This window comes from Chanodichthys erythropterus, chromosome 17, assembly GCF_024489055.1.
Source record: "Chanodichthys erythropterus isolate Z2021 chromosome 17, ASM2448905v1, whole genome shotgun sequence".
NCBI classification, from domain to species: Eukaryota; Metazoa; Chordata; class Actinopteri; order Cypriniformes; family Xenocyprididae; genus Chanodichthys; species Chanodichthys erythropterus.
In genome coordinates this window covers 12,726,714-12,749,184 of record NC_090237.1, presented here as the reverse complement: position 1 = coordinate 12,749,184, position 22,471 = coordinate 12,726,714, and the positions used below count along the sequence as shown (strand labels likewise).

Below are 22,471 nucleotides of genomic sequence, written 5' to 3'. Positions count from 1 at the left end.
GAATGGTGACTAAGCCCAAAATTTCAGGCAGCCTATTAGACTGCTGTTGCCATATGATTTACAGCCAACACCAGTCTGATAAGCTACCTGACAGAATGGGACAACACACTGAAACATGTTACTTCTCAAAGTTTATACAAGTGAGTACATAAGCTGTCAGAGAGAGATAGAACGATAGATAGCTTGATAGATGATAGATAGATGGATGGATAGATTCATTGCCTTTCACATACCTTCTTTTTGGCTGCATCCTACAACTTGTCATCCATTGGTCTGAACCCAAAGAAATAAAATTTCATAGGTTTTTTTTTTGGGAGAGGGGGGTAATAATTCACAGATTAACGTAAAACGCACATGTAACACAGCAGATGTATTAATCAATTTAATGTTACTTCTGAGAGAAATTATAGTTAGCCACACAAATATTTCAGCCCAAAATAAGAAAAGAGGAAAGTATGGATCAACTTATGGTTTTAGTTCAAATGTCAAAGGTTGTAATGCACAAACAAATGCAAATATCACATCTTCTGTTTCTTGGGTTAAAAGTTACATCCGCTATTTTGGTTTAAGATCTCCGGAGAATAAACATCAAGTGCGTATAGTCAAAACATTATTTACAAGATGTGCAAACTATTTAGAAACCACAATGATCTGAGTTGATATTGCTATCCTCTTCATACAGTTAAAGAAATACAAAATGACATCAATATTGATTAAAAAAAACTATCCCTGAAAATTCCAATCACAAAACCTCGCAAAACAGACCCTGCCCATCCATACCTGTATGTTAGAAATTAAATAAGTCAATCTATTGATTAAGAACTGTATTCACTTCAATGGAAGCATGACCTCCAAATGTTGCATAAGGCATTGCAACAAATACGACTCCACACAGCCTGTTAGCTAGACTGCCTTGGTTCTGTTAAGACACAAAAAATCTCTAAATGTTGTTAAATCTGATTTTAAATAGTCGAGCACACTACAGACAAATGAAGAGGGACTTCACGTAACTAAAGGGATCTGAATGAATATTAACATACAGAAGCGCACATAAATCAGTGCTCATGTAGCAGTTTTAGCTTAAATATTTCGTAGGTTCCAAAACAGGAGCGTGAGATGCTTTTCTGTTAGTCCGTCATTTTGTTTTCTCCTCCGAGTACTTCTTCTGCTGGAGACGCTTGGCGTAGCTCTGTGCCATGGAGTTAATGATGGACAGAATAAAATAGCACACCATGACCAGCACCACTTTCTCAAATACCCACGAGAGCCAGCTTTCACCCTGCACAGGGGAAAAAAAAAAAAAAAAGTATATGAAAATAAAATATTATTTTAAAAAATGTGAATCACTTAAGATTTTGAGGCCAAATTAAATTTGTCTGAAGGGGAAGAAGAAAAAAAATTTCTATGCCTCTAGTCAAAGTTAAAACTACATTGTGTTAAAAATAAATAAAGACTAAACATAAAAATAAAAATGCAGAAATTGAATGAGAAATTAAATAATTAAAAATTAAAATACAAATTAAAAAATGACTCTGCAAATATTATATTATATATAAAAAATATATATATATTTTTTTTTATATATATATAATATTTGCAGTCATTTTTAATTTGAATATATATATACATATATATATATACACATATACATATACATATATACATATATATATATATATATATATATATACACACACACACACATTTTTATATAAATATTTATATATTTTTTATTATATTTTTACATTTTAAAAATATTTTTTTTATCAAATCTTTTTGTGCTTCTAGTTCATATTAAAATAAAGTAAAATAGAAAAATACAAATAAAGATTATATATATATATAAGAAATATTTCTGTGCATTCATGTTAAAATGAAGCAAAATTAAAAAAGAAAAAAGAAAATGCAGAAATAAAAGTGCAGAAATAAACAATGCGAATTAAAAAAAAAAATGTATTACTATATTTAATATATAAATAAATAAATAAAAATTACCGCTGCTGCTCCTTCTCCAGCTGGATTATGAAGCTTGGCTCTCTGGGCTTCCAAGTACTCCCTAAAAGGTTTCTGAAGAGATGCTCCAACTCCAGGGATAATACTGTCCAAAAAAATTAAGATATGATTAGCAAAGTCTTACCAAGAGAGGAAGTCCACTAGATCTCCCAAAGCGCACAACAGCTTTCCTTCAGTGAAGCCTCCAGAACAATGAGGCACGAGATCTCTGAACCCTCACTTATAGCAGAGAGGCTTCAGTAGGAACTGTTCTAAACCAATTAATGAGGAAGTGACTCAATATTGTGTCATCACTGCAATGTAGGAAGAACCACCCAGTTTTGGGTGGGTTTGAATGTCAGTGAAACCGAACCATCATGTAGGATCAATTATAATTTCTCTGCACCACACATCTTTGGAGTTAAAGGTGAAATTATCATGTCTTTATTGCATCAAAAAGCAAAGAAATTCTACCGAAAGTAACCACAATACAAATTCTGAACGTTACTGGTCTCAATCACATGACTTCACCACAAACAGGCTGATGATTAAGAACCTCAAGTTTGAGCAGCACATCAAATTCAAAGGATCTTGCCAAGACCATGTGACGAAACATGCTGACCACATTCTTAGATCGTGATTATGAAGTGCTTTCCATGTGGCTTCATTATAAAGCTACAATTGTTGTGCCTCATTCAAAGATGAACAGTAATTTCATTTGTACTTTTGAGTGCCGTTCAAAGTCCCAACATGGAGACCGCATCTCTACTTTTGAGTCACTCCGCTACATCATCTAAACTCTATCTGCACACAGACATCACCATAAATGGTGAAGAGTTCTCAGGCTTACTAATAAGTGGCCTCAGTACGTGGTACAAACAGTGTTAAGATCAATCTCATGCTCACATTTCACTCTAAAATCAAACTAAAAACATAACAGTGAATAAGGACATTTAATTCCTTATAATGCAATAGTCTTAATAATAGGTTTTTGACAAAGTTTTAAAGTTGCCAGCCACCACCAGCATTTTTGATAATTTTCACAGAACTTTCATGGCTTTATTTTGTTGTATGAATATCTGAATATGCAATATACCAAAAGAAAGCTTCTGTTATTATATTTATATGGGTCATTGACAAATAAGGTTTTTAAAAGTGTAAAAAAAAAAAAAGTTTTAAGTGTTAATGAGATTATGTGGTTTTTATAATCAATTAACACTGCTTTTGTCATGTTTTACAAGATGGACAAAATGTGTCACCAAAAAAATCATTCAGTTTAACCAAAATTTCAGTTTTACCGAATGACACTTTTGGTTATACCAAATTACAATATTTTCGAACAATGCTAACAGGCTGATATCTAGCTAGCTAGCAAAAGGACAATCAAACATTTTATTTTTAGTACAAGTTTTTTAAATATTGCAATATTTTCCATGTTTTATAGCGGTTGTACCAAATGACCTGATGTTTCGGGACATGCGTATGGAGCAAGTGAAAACATTATTTTTAAATAGTTAAAAGAGAGTTAGTTATTTTGCTTCATGATCATGTGGTCCTTTGCAGGTGTCTGAATGATGTCACATGCTGTCATATGATATTGACGACATGACTTGATCCATGACTTTTACACTATGTTGATATATGAAGTTATAAAATCATGCCAGAATAAAAAAAATATATATACATTTATTACATTTTAAGATATTTTAATCACAAGTAAAATGTCTGTATTGGCCTTTGGACAGTTAAACCGAATGACCTTTAGACACTTCAAAATCCTTAAAATACCTTTATATGTAGCAAAATATAATCAAAACCTTTTGAATTCAATAAAAGAGATCTAGTTGTACCTTACATACTTTGAATGTCATATCTTTGTTTTTTATTATTATTAAAGCCTTTGGAGAAAAAAATTGACCCATCACGTGACGTGACGTCACTGACCCATTTTTTTTCAACAACTCTTGAATGTGGGTAAATTTAATTTAAAAAAGCAACATTTTGAACAAAAAGCTAAGAAAAATCACGTTTTTGTCAAAGACTATGTCTGGGTCAGATTCATAATTACATTTAAAACCTAGATTGATTAGATAGAGTCCATCAACACCCCCAAAGCTTCACAGTCGTTCCTCTTCCTGGGTCAACATTTTATTCAGTAATGTTAGGCGGTTTTGATTTACATGCCGTTTAATGTTTGCATTATTTTACATGTGCGTAAGCAATGCTTCTGTCGCTTGTTTCTTCTTCGCATGTGTTTTGATCAGGGGATTCAGTACTCTTTCAGAAGATGCGTAATAGCGCCCCCTACCATATATCAGTAAAAGCATGGATTGATGGCAAATTCCATCAATGGCGGGGTAACGGGTAGTCTAATGGTTAGAGAATTAGACCGGTAACCCGAAGGTTGTGGGTTCGATTCTCAATACCAGCAGGAAATGACTGAGCAAGGCACAAAATGGCTGCCCACTGCTTTGGGTCTGTTTGCAGTGTGTGTGTGTGTTCAATAATCACAACTCTTAATGTATGAGCACTAACTTGGATGGGTTAAATGCAGAGGACAAATTAAGACTGGGTTACCATACTTGGCGTTCACATGTCACTAAAAAAAAAAAAAAGACTACATGACGGAAAATGTTGTCAATGGGGGAAAGAGGGTTTACCCAACGATTTAGTTTTGAGCTATAATGTAGTTAAATGTCAAAAATAATGTCACAATAGAAGAAAAAAAAATCTTCATGGTCTTAAAATAAGATAAATTAAATGATAAAGCAACAGATCTTCTTTCTTTATTTTGGAATAAAATGTGACCTGGACATATTTAGCTATTCACATGTCCTATACAGCTGTATAGAGGAACAGAAACTATATGCGATTCTTTAGATGATTCAGACTGAACAATGGTAAGCATCTGACTATGCTTGCATTTGCATGCAAGCATTAAAATGAGCTGCCCACAGGTCATGAAAGAGTTCAATAAACTCTGCTAGATCCTATTTTAGTTTCCTCTTGTGCATTTCCATGTTACAATTACATTTGTTTCTTACTGGCAAAGAATCTACTCTTTATTTATCTATACAATAATTTCATATTTGCACAACCATTCAAAAGTTTGGGCTCGGTAAGATTTTTTATTTAACCGTATGCAACAAGGCTGCATTTATTTGATCAAAGTAATACAGTAAAAACAGCAATATTGCATAACACTTCTATTGTAATATATTTAAAAATGTAATTTATTTCTATGATGGCAAAGCTGAATTGTCAGCATCATTACTCCAGTCTTCAGAGTCACACGACCCTTCAGAAATCAGTCTTATATGCCGATTTGCTGGTCTAGAATCATTTCTTATTATTATCAATGTTGAAAACATTCATGCTGTTTACTGTAATATATTTTTTTTGTAATATTATAAATGTCTTTAATGAATCCTACAAAGATAAAAGTATTAATTTAAGAAGAAAAAAATCTTACTGACACCAATACTTTTGAACAGCAGTGTATAGATAATTTCAGTCAATTTTTTTAATTCACATGCAAAAATGTATTTTATGTCTAAAAAGCATTTTGAATTGCCACTCATCGATGCACAAATACTATAATTTCAGGCGTTCTTGATTAATGTAGTTCTAGTTTATTCGCTATAATGTTTACGCAGGGTTTCTATATTCACCTCATGGTGGTGTCATTACTCACCCGATCAGGGAGACCATCTGCTCCACTATGTGCTTGCTGAATGTTATGATAACAAATAGTTTCTGTAGAGAAACAAAAAGTGGATACACATTATCAGACAATGAATCAACGGCATGTTCCTCAAGGCGGCGAGTGCAGCAGATTTGTTTGTGGGGGGCAGATAATATCTTCAGGAGACAGTGAGGAGTGAGGAGACGTGACACCCGGTGAGATCACAGACTCGCTCGCGCTCACGATTTGATCAATTGGATGACATGAACATTTCTGTAGACATCAGATGCACCGCTGTCTAGAAGCTGCTGAGTCAACATTCAAAACTCAAAAGAGGCACATGCAAAGGTCTGACTTTGATGATCTAATGGCACCAATCAACTGAATTATGGGAATCATCTCTTTAGAAATGACAATTTTTACACAAATGTTTAACATTTTGTTTTCTTACTCTCAGTATACCTGAATGTGCATCTTAATAACAGCCTTTCCAATCAGAGTTGCTCCAAAGAAGGTCCAAAATGGAATCAGGAAATGACCACAGGTGATTCCAGCCAGGTCAAACAAGGGATTTGGGATCTGAGAAACAGATATGCATAAGTATTGGTAAGCACCAAAAGGCAATATACTGACAAATACATTTGAAACTCTTTCTATCCTGAACATCAACTATATAACACATTTATTATATAAGCTACTGGGATACATGGGCATAGTTTTGGTTAAATACCGTGTAAGCGGGTATCTATTAATTAATTTATTTTTGCAAAATGGTCTTTTGTGGTTGATAAACTGCAAAAAAGTAATAGTCTAGTTAATAATTACTTGTTTACATAATATATAATGTATTTTATATTATTTAAGCATCTGGAACCTTGTCAGTTTGACAGAATGCTCGATTTCAAAGTGCCATGTAATGTCAAACTAATGTTTCCTTAACATTTACTTATATTGAAATAGTTTATTCCCTACTACTTTCATCAGGCTCTTAATGAGTCTGTCATTTCTTAGAATTTCTGAAGGCTAAGTTTTTCTTAACATCAGTCATCATTAGAACCGAACACATTTTATACAACAATTGTTTGGTCAACAATTCACGGAGGTCCAGTTTTTAAAGCTCTTGATTCTATGTTGCACTTGCCCTTCTTTGAAAAAAAAAAAAAAGCATAATTTCTAGTAACTGTCGCATTTGTTACATTAAGGCTATAATTACAGGTAAGACCAATGTTAGCTCCTTATAGCTCACAGTTATAATATAAATCTTTAGTGAAAAATCCATTCACTTAGATTATTATAAATTCTACAACAAGTCAAAATTTAACAATAAATAGCTACAATAAAATGTGTTAAATTCTAAGGGTGGTCATGAGTGGTTTAAAAAGCTTTCTAATGCATAATGTAGCAGGATGATGTTTTCTCCTCTTTCCATTAGTCTTATAAATTATGTGGCTGTTTCAGGTCCTGTTTGACTTTCTCCACAGCATTTTAAAGTAGTAAACAGAAGTCAAATGGGTCTCACATTTCTAACATCGGCATCATGATAGGAGCGACTCACGCAAATCTTATCTCACTTTTGGAGCGCGCACAGTATAAAGTGATTCGCAAACCGGGCTTCAGTCATAATGTGCTCATAATTGGTCTGTCCAGTTCAGATGTGAACTTGCCGCATATAAAAGCTCTGAACATGCGATGTAGCCTATATAATTTATTAATAATTCTATGTTTCCATTAACCATTGTATATTTGGGGGGTATACTTGCTAGTTTTGGTTATTTGGTGGAGGAGTTAAGCCCCTGCTGTGAACCATTTAAATTCTGCAATTACAAAACAAGCAATGATAAAGAAAAAAAAAATTGAAAAAGAAGAAACTTACAGAGGCACAAGCCAGAATTCCAAAAAATCCAACTTTCTGCACCATGTTTTGCACTGCAAGCTTGGCTCTTGATGCAAAATCCTGTAAGAAAATTGACAATTTAAAAATGTAAACTTGACATGGAAAACTGATCCTAGTCTGCAAGGAATGAACAATCTGTACAACTTTTTATACTGTTATACACTGTAAAATGTAAAATTTTTATTTTATATTTTTTTTAGAAAAAAATGTGCTTATATAAAACAAAATATCATATTAAATAATTTAAAAGAAATAATATATTTATAATAAGTTAAAATATTATAATACAAAAAAATAATGTAATACATTTACATTTTAAATTTTCTTTACATAATTTTAGTAGAACTATTTCTGGAATCAAGCTTTCAGTTACTCTACAAAATTAATGCAAATGCAAAGACAACGATAACATTCTCAACATTATGCCTAAAAAAAAAAAAAAAAAAAAAAAAAAAAAAAAATATATAGTCATATAAAATAATTACTTTGCCACAACTGTGCAAAAAAGCTGATATCAAAAAAGGGTGGCATTAATCACCAGACCTTGGGGTCCAATACAGCATTTTTAAAGATGACCAATTAAAAGCCTTGTGTGAAGGCGCAGACCATGTGGGGTCCCACTTAGACACTAAGAGGCTGTGATTAAAGGGAAGCTCTGCCTCTGAGTCACCCGCCGCTCAAAGGGTTTACTGGAAGCCAGGGGAGAGCCCTTCCAAGAAATCATGTGACCCGCATAAGTGAACCACAACAGTGGGGACTCATGGGAATAGGATACAGGGACCCCTCCCACCAACAGGATACTGTATGCTCGCTGCATCACGGGGGGCCATCACTGTCTGCTTCATAAAGGCATGACCACTGGAAGGAAATAGTTAGTTAAGCTTTGAACATCTACCGCTGCTCCTGATGATGATCAAAAGGAGCTGCTGTCTGTATGAAGGTGAACTGTTAGTTTGGACACATGGGTCCGGTATATGACATGAGCTTTTGAGATGAAATCCAGACCTGTGCGCTCTGTGCCTGCTCCAGCATCTCCTCAAATTCCTCATAATCTTCATCATCAGGATCTGCTCCAGACAGCCGTGCCGCCCGTGCCATGAAGTAAGGAGGCAGCTCTCCAATGGCCGTTCCCGCACCCTGGAAACACAGTCATACATTATGAGCCTAAAGAAGGCAAAGTGTGATTTATCATAAACAACAGCATCTGAGTTCTGCAAGTCTTCACAAATAAAACATCATTACATTGTGATGGTCACACTAGGTTTTTGAGAACACACGCATACACGCAGAAGAATTTCACTTCTTATCATAGTTCAGGAATGTGAATTTATATGCCAAAAAGATGTTCGTCATAGCAGAGGATCAAAACATCACAGACTGACTTCTGAAGGTCAAACATGGAGGGATCTTCCCATTTTGACAGTTTCACATAATTAAAGGTTTAAAAAAAATGCAAGCTTCAGTTAAAAATCTGCTTTGATCCCAGTACATAGTGAGCTTTAGACAGATAGATATAATTATATCTATATATAGATTATATAAATTATATCATATAATTATTATATATCATATTATAAATCTATTACAAAAAAATAAAATTAGAATAATATATATATTATATAATTACATAATACATACATTTACACTACCGTTCAAAAGTTTGGGATCGGTAAGATTTAAGAAGTTTTGTCTGCTCACCAAGATTGCATTTATTTAATTAAAAATACAGTAAAAACAGTAATATTGTGAAATATTATTACAATTTAAAATAACTGTTTTCTATTGGAATATAACATAAAATGTAATTTTTTTCTGTGTTGGAAAAGTCTTCAGTGTCACATGATCCTTCAGAAATCATTTTAATATGATGATTTGCTGCTCAAGAAACATTTATTATTATTATCAATGTTAAAAACAGTTGTGTACTTTTTTTCTGGATTATTTGATTAATAGAAAGTTCAAATGAACAGCATTTATCTGAAATACAAAGCTTTTGTAACATTATACACTACCGTTCAAAATTTTGGGGTCAGGTTTCTTGAGCAGCAAATCAGCATTAAAATGATTTCTTAAGGATCATGTGACACTGAAGACTGGAGTAATGATGCTGAAAATTCAGCTTTGCCATCATAAGAATAAGTTACATTTTAAAATATTTTACAGTTATTTAAAATTGTAATAATATTTTACAATATAACTGATTTTAATGTATTTTTAATTAAATAAATTCTGCCTTGGTGAGCAGACGAAACGTCTTTATAAAATATTAAAAAGGTTACCGATCCCAAACTTTTGAACGGTAGTGTATATTATTTAAAATTTGTAAAAAGTTATTGTAACATTTCATTTTTATAATATTAATATAATAAAATAATTACATGTATTTCTGTGTGTCTATATATACACAGAAATTCTTTATCATTTTATTAATTGTAAATATTTATATTATTATCCATATACTTATTTATATTTTAAATGTATAAAAAGTTATTGCAACATTTAATATTTATAATAATACAATAATTCTATTATATATATTAATATATATATATACACACACTACAAAACACATATTACATATTACTTATATAAAACTTATAATATATAATACATTGTAGTAGATATAAGTTTATAATACACTTATTCACATTTATAGTTATTGTAATATTTAACATTAATAATAAAATTATGTGAATTTATGTGTTCGTTTAAATATATATATATATATATATATATATATATATATATATATATATATATATATATATATATATATATATATATATATATATATATATATATATATATATATATATATATATATATATATATACACACACACACACAAACATTTTATCATATTAATTAAATATTAAAATTACTAACTAGAATTATAATACATAAATATATATATATATTAAATGTATGAAAAGTTATTGTAACATTTAATATTATATTGTATTGTATTGTATTGTATTGTATTATATTATCACAGACACAAAACCCATGTTTTCTTGGTTGTCATTGGTTGTCATTTTTTGATATTGTACTTGTTGCAGAGTTTGGAGTATATATTTTTTTTTTTTTAGGTCTGCTGAATCCTATTCCAGGAGGTCAACTTCCAACAGACTTTAACCCTGCTCTACTGAAACCAAACAGCTCAATTAACTGGTTCAAGTGTGCTGACACTAAGCAGGACCGAGCAGCTTTAGTACTTAAAGGGCCAAGACTGCACTGTGAAAGCACTCACCCACATGCAGGCCTCGAGCCGAACCTTCGACATGATGGTCCACAATGAGATGCTCTCCTGTAGGACCTCCTCCTCCGGACACACTATCTGAGCTGGGTAGGGTGGCTCAGGGAAGTTGACTGAGCCACATTCATATGCAGCCAGGGTGACAGAAGCTATGTGTGGACCCTGGAGAAAATGATGCAATCACATGTTTACAGACTAAAATAATACTTCACGTGAGCATGAACATAAGAGCTGTCACATGCACAGCTTAATGCATTTCTAAGAATAGTTACCTTAAGAGTAACAAACAATTATTTGCTGACCAAGTATGTAAGACTTCCACAAATGTAAATGTCATTCGATGCAACTGCAAAAAGCTTGTGACCTCAATGTAGTGCGATGGAAAAACCACAAAATCTACAAAATGACAATTCATTTGCTAAGTGAAAACAGGCACTGATGTCATTCCTTCCCACAGTTGGTCAATCCGTGGGAGAATATACGTGGGAGAAGAGACTGGACAATATGCCATATGTCTAGCATTTTTAACCTCTGATTAACCTTTCTTAACCAAAGGAGGCCAAAATGACTCAGGTGGTGCCATTCAGTGGATGGCTCTGTTCAAAACAACCATAATCCAATAGGAAATACTATACAGATGCAACAAATGAAACGGAAACATTTATTTTGGCACATCAAACATTGTTTTATAACAGAATGCGAGGGGATATCTAAGATCTGCGCTAAAAAGCCTGTTAAACCCAAACCCAGTCTAAATATTGATGTGGTCTTAGGTTACTCTTCTGATGGTTGGGATCAGTGGGGACAGTCAGAGGTGATGTCAGCCAATCAGGACCATCATAGGTTAGTCACAGTCAGAGGAATGAGCTCACGACGGTGTCACGGCAAAGAGCCTGATACGGCAACCATTTTATCTGGTTACTCAGTGTAATTGAGTTTATTTCCCAGGCACTGAAACCTGACGCAGACCACTTCCCAAACTTAATCATTAGATGCAGATGAGAAGTAGTTTTGATTAAAAAATATTGAGGCGGTTTCTCAGACAGAGATTAAGCCTAGTCCTAGAATAAAATGGCCCTTTAAACCAGACAAACAGAAATCGGCTTTCTCTGTTATAGTTTAAAATAGTCCTAGATTTAAGCCTTGTCCAAATACCCACACTTGCGGTCTTTGCACTTGACCACTTGTCTACTTACATGACATATTTCCTGTATTTGGTTCAAGTGTTCAAGTGGGCTTGAAGACTGCAAGTGTGTGTAGAACTTTTGATTGTCCGATGGGACACACTTACAGTCTTGCAAAAAAATGCAAGCATTTACAGCTTTTATTATTATTATTATTATTATTATTATTATTATTATTATTTTCTTCTTTAGTACTTTGCATTTTAAAATACACTTCTAAATGTATGTTCAGTGGTCGCTATGCAACTAACATAAGACACTTTTAAAATTGTGGTGCTTCTTTGAGTGATAAAAAGCAGTTGCAAATGTTGTACAAAATACACACAGCCCACTCATTTTGCATCAAAATGCGCAATACTTTATATTTTACTACTTTATTATATGTAATATATAATTAACTTACAGTCGAACGTTTTCCTTGACATCTTGCGATTTCCCAAACATAATGCATGATGGGATACGCTTGCCTCAAATACCGCTCAGAAGCAGTATTCAAGATAGTGTGGGTTTAGTGTGCATTAAGGGCACTGCACTTGGGCATTTTTAAGACACTGGACAGTCTTGCGCACTTACTTCCTGTCGCGTACACGAGCTCTCAATTGGCCAAGACCGCAAGTGTGGGTATTTGGACAAGGCTTTAGTATAGTCTATAGACTTTCACTTCCCATCATGCTTTGCAAAGGGGTTGAATTGGGAGAGTAAATGTTGAAATAGTGTTATTTTGTGTATTTTTTAGAAAGATGAGAATATGGAGAGACTTCTTACTGTTTGCTGTTCTATTATGTAAAAGTTTGTTATGTTTGTGTTTTTTGAAGATTACCATTTGTGGTGAAGTGTTGAGCTTGTGTTTGGGTTGAGGACCTGCTAACAAGAGATGCTTTTTTAATATAATGAAGTAACCACTATGATAGTGCTTTGGATCAAACCAGTATCATTTCTAGACCACCAACACTGATTATCACATGTGTGAATAGTTAGGTTTAGTTTGTTGCTATGTAAAGGACAAAACAAAAACATTAATAATCATATGATTATTATATTTAAAGAATTCATCTATTTAAAAATAATTCATTACAAACAGATTTCCGGGCATTTCTTTTTCTTGTTTTTTTCACAGCTGAAGTATTTTGCTTGCTTTAAAATAAATGTCTCGTTTAGTTTTTATATTGGAGTCTTTTTTGCTGCCATAGTTTTCGTTGGATTTGCTTCTGAGTTCCATGCAATTTTAAACTTTTCATGGTTCATTCCATGTTTTACAGGCAACCTCTCTCATGCTAATTCAGATTAGCACAGTTGGTTTTAAATTAATCTGGTTTATTTTAATTCAAAACTAAATAGTCCAGGTTTTAGTAATCTGTACATAATCTGTGTTTCAGAAAGCCATTTTTTAAAACATGGTTAACCTTTCTGGATTAAGGCCTATCCTGGCTTAATCTAAACCCTGTCCGGGAAACCACCCCATAGATTCCTTATATTAGGCGTTTTTGCTACAATGTTTAAAAAATTATTTTTCATGAGAAACAATCTCAACAATCAAACAATTAAATAAATGCTGTTCTTTTCAACTTTTTGAACAATCTAGAACTAGTGGACCAATGGTGACGCTTAGGCCCGCCCTAATTTACATGAAACTCAAACTGCATTTGGAAAAGCAAGAGCAGAACGTAGAAGGAGGAGCAAAGAGAAAAACAGCAAAGCGTACAAAAGAGTAAAATATGAGCAGAAAATGTAAGAAGTACAGAGTAATAAAAGCAAGGAAAACAACTTTTAAGAACACAAACACAAGTTTAAGATTTGTGCAATATAATTTTTAATGTGTTTAAGGTTGATTCATGCTTGTTATTTTTCTAAAAGTGCTTTTAATTTTTCTATTCACGCTTATTATATTTTCATCCGTGACCACGTTCTTTGCATTCTGATCATTTTGCATTATTTGTTTCAGTTTGTGCAATATATTTTTACATGTGTTTTTAAATTTTTGATTCATGCTTATTTTTTGATCCATGACCGCAATACTTCAGGAGGGAATCTAACCCCATATTAGTGGCCTGTTGGTCTGATGGTAAGAGAGAAGATCAGATAAGTAGTTTGGTGCCGAAACTACCAGGGACTTCTAAACCAACAATACCTTAAACTGGATTCTATACTCAATGGGAAGCCAAAGCAAACTAGCCAAAACAGGAGTAATACTTTCCCTTCTAGTCCGTGTTAAAAAAAAATAGCTGTGGCATTATGGACCAACTGGAGGCGAGAAAAACAAGATTGAGCGATAAATACAATATGTTACAGTAGTCCAGTCTTGATGAAATAAATGCATGGATAATGGCTTCCAAGTCCCTAAATGAAAGAAAAGATTTGATTTTGGCAATCATCCTAAGCAGAAAAAAATTCTAATTTAACAACTGTTTATTTTTTATCAAATTTAAGTGGCAGGTAAAAAAAAACACTCCCAAATTTCTTGCATATAGTGCTAGTTAAAAAATATTAAGCAGCACAACTGTTCTCAACTTTGATAAGAAGAAATGTTTCTTGAGCAGCAAATCAGCATATTAGAATGATTTCTGAAGGATCATGTGATACTGAAGACTTTAGTAATGATGCTTGAAAAATTAAATACTGCACTATTGTACTGTCATTCTACTAAAGACAAAGTACATTATTAAAATATTATCTAGAAAATATTGTCTACCCTCTACTCAAGTAATGTTAGGTGTATAAAAGGTGAAAAAATCCATTTAAATTTATTTAAAACTTACTTTTGCTTTAACAGCCCTTTTACTAGATTCTCTACTTTAAACATTTTTTTAAAAATGCATATTTTTATACAAAAGTCTGGTGGTGAAACATTGTGCGTATTTGCACTTTCACATCCCGTTCTTTCACAATGCCGCCCATAGACACACAAACTGAGCGCAAAGTACTAGAATTCCCCGGTGACAAAAGAGGGGTGTGACTTCACCACAGCCAGTGGAAGTGGACACTCCTGACCACTGTCTAGCAGTTCAATCTGAGTCAGTGGAAACTGGTGAAAGGTTCTGCTTACAAGATTTGCTGCAGAGAAGCAGAGAGAGGCACATGCTCTCACTGTCACACTATTAATAAACTTGGAACTTCAAGCACATATTCTCTTCCCTTTTGACAGAGGGGCCCTGATAGTTAATCTAGGGGAATACCCAATGCTCCTGTATTCAAAGACCCAATGTTTATTAGCTCTGATTTATATGTTGTGTGTTTTGGCAAATATATACAGTAAAAGTATACTTTGTTTCTTCTGAGAAAATCGAACAAACTTTTATCCAGAAAATGCTCTCTAGAATGAGAAATTAAAGGGAAAGTTCACCCAAAAATTAAAATTCTGTCATCATTTACTCACCCTCAAGTTGTTCCAAACCTGTATGAGTTTCTTTCTTCTGCTGAACACAAAAGAAGATATTTTGAAGACTGTTGGTAACCAAACAGTTGCCATTGACTTCCATAGTATTTTTTTTTCCTACTATGGAAGTCAATGTGGCCCATCAACTGTCTAATTACCAACAGTCTTCAAAATATCTTCTTTTGTGTTCAACAGAAGAAAGAAACTCATACAGATTTGGAACAACTTGAGAGTGAGTAAATGATGACAGAATTTTTTATTTTTGGGTGAACTATCCCTTTAAGTCTACATTTCAGTTCACTGTTTAAACTCTTACCAAGTACAGGAGGAACGTGTGCAATCCAGTGCCGAGTCCAACCGAAGACAAAATACCCAGGCCTACCCAGTAGGCACACCACAGGAACTTCTTCTCCAGGTACTGTACATACTACAAACAATGGCAAACACATTACGCAACACATTAAAGAGTAACTAAGATGCTTCAGAGTAGTTATTACTCTATTAGAGCATGTGAGCAAAATGCAATCACTAAATTACTACCTTGCAGAAGCTTTTAAAAGAAAAATGATCATAAAAAAAAAAGCAACAAAATCATGATTCTGGCAAATACTCAGCTCACCTGCTGATGTGCTCCTTCTATTGAGTAAGCCATTGAGAAAAGTGAAAAAAGGACTACGGTCAAAAATACCACACCTCTTCTCTGCCAAAGCCTGCAAAAAATTAAAAATAAAATAAATAAAATTAGTAAATTAATATTAATGCATTGTTAAAGATGGTTCTGATAATAATATATTTAAATAAATAATTCACAATAAATCATATTTTGAAGTACCTCATTGTGCAAAAGTTAAGATATTTTAATGTTTTTAAAAAAAGTCTCTTATGCTCATCAAAGCCGCATATATTTGATCAAAATACAGTCGAAAACAGTAATATTGTATAATCTATAATTTTTTGTATATTTTGATATGATGAATTTTCAGCATCATTACTCCAGTCTTCAATGTCACATGATCCTTCAGAAATCATTTCTTATTTTTATAAATGCTGAAAACAGTTATGCTGCAAATTTTTTTTGTGGAAACTGACTTTTTCCGGATTCTTTGATAAATAGAAAAATCAAAAGAACAGCATGTATCTGAAATTAAAATCGTTTGTAACATTATAAATGTCTTTACTGTCACTTTTTAATAATTTAATGCATCATTGCTGAATAAAGTTTAAAAATGTCCTACTAACTCTTTTTAATGGTAGTGTACATTGCATTCAGTTCCATTTTAAGCAAAGAATCTGAATGATACTTGTAAATATATCACTTTTTTCCAATTGTTGAGCATTGATATGAATTCAGTTTCATCATACAAAGACAGATGTAAATCCCATAAGCTACCTAAAAAGACACTCAGAATTAAAATTATGAGTGCACAATAAAAGTTTGATTGCTTACTTCCACGTCCATTCTTTCAGGGTAACGAGGGTTTCTAGGAAGAAATACTGTAGCGTGATAAAAGGCCTCCTCCACAACACTAAAGAGAGACGCTCTTCCCTGTCCTGCTGCTTTCTCTCTCTCAGAGATGAATCTGTGGGTACAATCCATATGAGATAGTTATTATATTTTTTAAAACAACATGCATCCTTACATTTTCACAAGTATAAAAGTGTGTTCACAAACACTACTGATTATTACAACAGGAAGAAATACATAACATAAATTTAGACTTTTCATTTGATGCGGACTTTAAGATCAGTGATGAGGGAAGGTCCGTTTATCTCCACGGGGCGTTTTATCTCTGACCCTTGATCTGTTCAGCAGAGGCTTACATGGTGTCTGCCAGCAGGTAATTGATTACATCAGCTTAACAAACCTGTAGAACTGCCATTCTGCTTGTCTTTAGGTCCTAGTCTTTTCTGTGGCTGTTCACATTCTGCTCCATTTGCAGCCATCTCCCACTACTGTTTACAATTCAAACCTGTACACACAAAACAAACACTGTAATGCCACCAGCGAAAATATTACTCAGAGAGGTCATGGTAAGTTTTCTGAGGGCAGACAACAATCCCAAATCAATCTTTGGAAGTGGCTTGACATCTCCAAAAAGCCTTGGGTGGCTTAGCTGTTAATATTAAGAGAATAAATGTGATGAAGATACTGTCAGTGGTACTGACAAATAAAGAAGGATATGATGTATTCTAGTACCAGTATATTCATTTATTTACACCATAGGACTCTGATCAGCTGTGTAAGTTGTACTAGGACCTTTAACTAGCACTGAAGCTAACCTAAGCCAGAACTTCATTCAGTAAAAGATTCAACAACTGTAAGGTTATAGTATAGAGAACTTTAAGCTCTTGCTTAATAATTAATAGTTGTCTCAAATAAACAAAATATCATTTTCAAATTCCGTTTACAGATTATATGCATTTCAGAAAGCACATGTGGGTGATGAACCGGCAAGAATTAGCTGTCTAGGTTAGCTTTGAGTCCGCTGTTTGAATTTTATTTCAGACTTGGCAACGAGTACATAGTAATGTTTACATACTTTTACGCTAAAAAGAGTTAAAAGTGTCATAACAGAGGTAAGGTAAAGTGAAGGGACACATTCATACCTGCACCACTCTTCCGTCCTGACAGCAGCAATAAGCGACAACAACAGCCACAGGAAATGACTCATGCTCAGCTGTAGAGCAGTGCAGGAATTTCAAAATAAAAGACGATGCTTACTGTTGTTGTCTATTTTCGATTTTATCAGTAACACTAAAATTAATCGAGCTTTATGCTGACGTAATTTTCACCATGCTCTTATAAAGAGTTTTTTTTAGAATCTTTTTTTTTTTTAATTATTATTATTATTATTATATATATTTTTTTAAATTCAGGATATTGACCGTCAGCTTCGGAGTACGTCGATGTCGTTTTACTCAATGAGACAAAAATAGAAAAGATATTTTTAGGATGACCCAGAAGGCAATTTAGATTTTCAAGGTCGGTCTTTTACGCTACCAAAAGCGCTTCCGGGATCGTGATAGTGCATTAGAATAACCTCTTCTCTGCCATACTGTCGACCATTAAATAGGCGTCTAATAAAATGTATTTTGATTTTTAAACGTTTCTTACGTACTTCTCTCATAAAGACTGATGCAAACAAGCAGGTTTGTATTCATTTTTAGAAATATCTAGTTCCACAATTTTTTAAAGGTGCGCTCAGTAATTTTCCCCCATTATAAAAAGTTTAAGAAATTAATACTTTTGTAAAATAAGTTTAAAAAGATGTAGATGAAGGTCCCACTCACATTAGTAGCCCCATAAGAAGCGATTAACTGTACAGTGTACAGGGGGGGGGGGGGGTCACCTCATGGGGGCCACCATGTTGAGATCACATGATCAGCTGAATATTATTTGTTTGCAAAATAATCAATTTTGGCTAACTACGTATATTTCGAAGTATTTCTTCTGTTTCTTCCATGATGACTGCTATATTGATCAGAATAACATACAAACATTATAAATATATATACATATACATGTACATACATATTCATACATATATGCACTACCAGTGAAGTTTGGAAACATTACTATTTTTAATGTTTTTGAATGAAGTCTCTTATGCTCATTAAGGCTGCATTTATTTCATAATAAATACATTAAAAAACAATAATATTATGAAATATTATTATAATTTAAAATTATGGTTTTCCATTTTAATATACTTTAAAATATAATTTATTTCTGTGATGCAAAGTTGAGTTTTCAGCATCATTACTCCAGTCTTCAGTGTCACATGATCCTTCATTCTAAATCATTCTAATTAGCTGATTTGACACTCAGTTATTATCAATGTTGGAAACAGCTGTGTTGCTTAATATTTTTTTGGAAACTGTGATACTTTTTTCAGGATTCATTCATGAATAAAAGGTTAAAAAGAACAGCATTTATTCAAAATATAAATCTTTACTATCACTTTTTATAAATTTAACACATCTGTGCTGAATACAAGTATAAAAAGAAGAAAGAAAAAAATTGCTGACCCCAAACTTTTGAACGGTAGTGTATATTGTTACAAAAGATTTCCATTTTAAATAAATGCTGATTTTTTTTTTTTTTTTTTACTTTTTATTCATCAATGAAGCCTGAAAAAAGTATCACAGGTTATAAAATAATATTAAGCAACACAACGGTTTCCAACATTGATAATAAATCAGCATATTAGAATGATTTCTGAAGGATCATGTGACACTGAAGACTGGAGTAATGATGCTGAAAATTCAGCTTTGCATCACAGAAATAAATTATATTTTAAAGTATATTAAAATAGAAAACCATAATTTTAAATTGTAATATTGTTTTTTCTGTATTTATTATGAAATAAATGCAGCCTTAATGAGCATAAGAGGCTTTGTTCAAAAACATTAAAAATGGTAATGATTCCAAACTTTTGACCGGTAGAGAGTGTGTGTGTGTATATATTACTGCACATTCTTTAATGGCTACTGTGTGTTTTGTGTAAAAATAAAGTGGCAAGATATATGGAGAACGGATGAGTTTCATTTTAATATTTGCCAATTTACAATCAAGCCACCAAAATAATCACAATCCTTTGAATTTATTTCCCCATTTTCTGACTCTGCAGATCGCACACAAATCTTACAGGTGGACAAGCATTGGTATCCATTTGTGTATTCATTCTTCTGTACACTCCGAATAGTGAGCTAGAACAGCACAACACCTGGCACACACAAACCTCAATACAAAGAATTGGATGAGTAAACACAGAAGTCAGAGGAATCAATGTATCCCTTGCTCATTTATGGAAATAGATTCACACAAGAAAGAGCACTGTATTCATTACAAGGAAAGGTCACCTGTTACACATGGAGTGAATGAGATGTTAACAACTACGAGGTCGATCGGGGAAACCCGTTTAGGCTAAGGGATTAAAATCGTTTACTATATCCATGTCTGTATGCGCTTAAAATGTCCATACAGCTACATATTTGTGTAGAATATCAGATTATTACTTAGTGTTAGCTAAATGTACCCATGGATGCAAATATTGTTTTAACGTTGTTTTCAGAATATACAATAATGAAATGCATTAAACAGACTGACAGTGTAAGCTCTTCACATACAATACATCAAAATTAAGAGATTCTACATTAGTTTCCTCTCACGACAGAGTGCAAATCAGATGCTTCACGACATATTTTAAGGTTAATTGCTCTTCTCAACACTCCATTTACATACACAACCCATTGCCCCCTTAAAAAAAATCAGCTCACAAAAAAAAGAAACTAGTGATAAGTAGCCTTAAATATATGGAATGTGAAATAACAAAACAAACAAACAAAAAAATATGTGGTCCGATTATTTTCTTTGACAACACAAATAAAAATGAAGTCCTTCATTGCATTTTAAGGAAAATAATTTAAAATGTGTAACTTTTTTTTTTTTTTTACTTTATATAACCTTGTGTGTAGACCACAATAAGCTAGTAAGGAACTTAAGGAGAGATGGATGGACAGCTGTGGGCAGGAGGGCTTTACATGCCGTAGCCGAAGCCTGGCTGTGCGGGTTGGCCGTAGCCAGTCGCCGTGGGGTATCCGTAGCCGTAAGGCTGCTGTGGGGGTACTGCGACATTGGGGCCTGCAGTGAGCATCAGCTGGGGTGTGCCTGGGAAAAATGATTGAATACTATGAAAAATGGTTGAGCATGATCACAAAAACAATCTACATTAGTTTGATCCACTTCTTCAAAAGGTTTGATATGCAAACGTAAATTATTTGAAATTAGACTACTCAACAGCTTTTAGCTGCGTTTACATGGACGCTAATAATCCATTTGTAAATCGGACTAGTAGCACAGTCAGAATAAAAAAATTCACACGGTAAGGGGTGGTTTAAACTTTTTCTAATCAGTTCTGTAGCATATGTAAACCGGATTGACTGGATTGACAACCTTAACTGGAAAGATCTGCACATGTGCAATGACATTGACACAGAACGAGCTGTTGTTGTTGAATATAGTATCATAAATGACTATTGTGTCAATCTAAAAATCTCTTTTTCCACTTATCGTCTGTGAAGTGCTGCATGACAATGTCCCACCAATGCTTTCTGGGACCTGAAATAAGTCACGTTTCCACCAAAATTACCTGGAACAATTTGTCCCAGGAACTTTTGCCCCCCAGACCTGTTGCTGTCTGTATTTCCATGGCGGTCTAAAGTACCGTGAAGATTAGTCCGGTGACGTAGGACTGCGTGTGACTTTCCAGTTCCTGGTGGATTTCGTCCACCCCATTTAAGCTTAAAGGCAGGAACACACCAAGCCGTCGGTCGGCCGACTAAGTTTTCTCAGTGTGTTCCGCACCATCGGTTGAAGTTGGTCCTCGTCGGCCTTTTTCGGCCGATTCGAAATGTTGAATCGCCGTTGGAGTTCGTCGGTCCGTCGGGCCATCTGATCATTCTGATTGGCTGTTGAGCTACTGCCACCTGTTGTTTTGGAAAGGCATTTCATATCACGCAGGAGCAGAACTGACGTGCTGCTTGGCCGTCGGCTGTCTAGCGTTGGTTTGGTGTGTCAGGGCAACAGCTGCCGACGTGAGCCAACCCCACGGTCTGCTTTCGTCGCCACTAGTTCGTCGGCGTCGGCTTGATGTGATCTAGCTAGGCATGTTTTTAAATGTTATTAAATTTTCATGTTGCGATTAATTGATGAAACTTATCACGGTATACGGTATTATCACGATATTAAAATAAGTTGCAAAACCATTTTTGTCATGGTTTAACAGGTCTAAGAACTCTTTTTGTAATAAAACAAAACTCTGACTGAAATTTTCAAACAGATTAAAATGCAAAAGAATTAGGTTATAAAGAACAACAGATAACACTTTACTCTATTTAATGCATTAACTAAGATTGAGCAATAGCTACATTTGTTATTTTTTGTTAATGTTAGTTTAGAAACACAACTGATCATTGTTAGTTTTATCTCAGGTCCATTAAATAAGTTATTTTGATTTTAGTAATGTTATTAAATAGCAACTAAGAAATTAACATTAATTAATAATAATTAATACTTTATAAGTAT

At 33.6% G+C, this 22,471-nt stretch overlaps 2 protein-coding genes across 2 annotated transcripts in view; both read right to left on the bottom strand.

The window, feature by feature from the left end:
• Positions 1–351: 351 nt before the first annotated feature.
• vmp1 (vacuole membrane protein 1) lies at positions 352–18,043 on the bottom strand. The gene is made up of 12 exons (XM_067364964.1): positions 17,992–18,043; positions 17,250–17,354; positions 16,832–16,964; positions 16,004–16,094; positions 15,701–15,811; positions 10,822–10,989; positions 8,577–8,708; positions 7,551–7,631; positions 6,140–6,256; positions 5,687–5,748; positions 1,996–2,098; positions 352–1,279 (listed from the first exon to the last, which is right to left on the bottom strand). Exons 2-12 carry the CDS (start codon positions 17,326–17,328, stop codon positions 1,136–1,138), a joined length of 1,221 nt encoding a protein of 406 aa, XP_067221065.1. The 5' UTR covers positions 17,329–17,354; positions 17,992–18,043; the 3' UTR covers positions 352–1,135.
• A 2,662-nt stretch (positions 18,044–20,705) lies between these two features.
• The window catches only part of cltcb (clathrin, heavy chain b (Hc)), a 43,860-nt gene continuing 42,094 nt past the window's right edge, over positions 20,706–22,471 (bottom strand). Inside the window, exon 32 of the mRNA XM_067365514.1 lies at positions 20,706–21,055. Within this exon, the coding sequence (XP_067221615.1) occupies positions 20,925–21,055 (131 nt within the window). The 3' untranslated portion in view covers positions 20,706–20,924. The remainder of the gene's footprint in view (positions 21,056–22,471) is intronic.

Excerpts from the sequence above, each read along its gene's own strand:
- vmp1 (XM_067364964.1), bottom strand. The coding sequence starts at position 17,328 with ATGGCTGCAAATGGAGCAGAATGTGAACAGCCACAGAAAAGACTAGGA. Across the intron at positions 7,632-8,576 it reads AGCAGGCACAGAGCGCACAG|GATTTTGCATCAAGAGCCAA; the intron begins GTCTGGATTTCA and ends ATTTTCTTACAG. Across the intron at positions 2,099-5,686 it reads CAGATGGTCTCCCTGATCGG|TATTATCCCTGGAGTTGGAG; the intron begins GTGAGTAATGAC and ends TTTTTTGGACAG.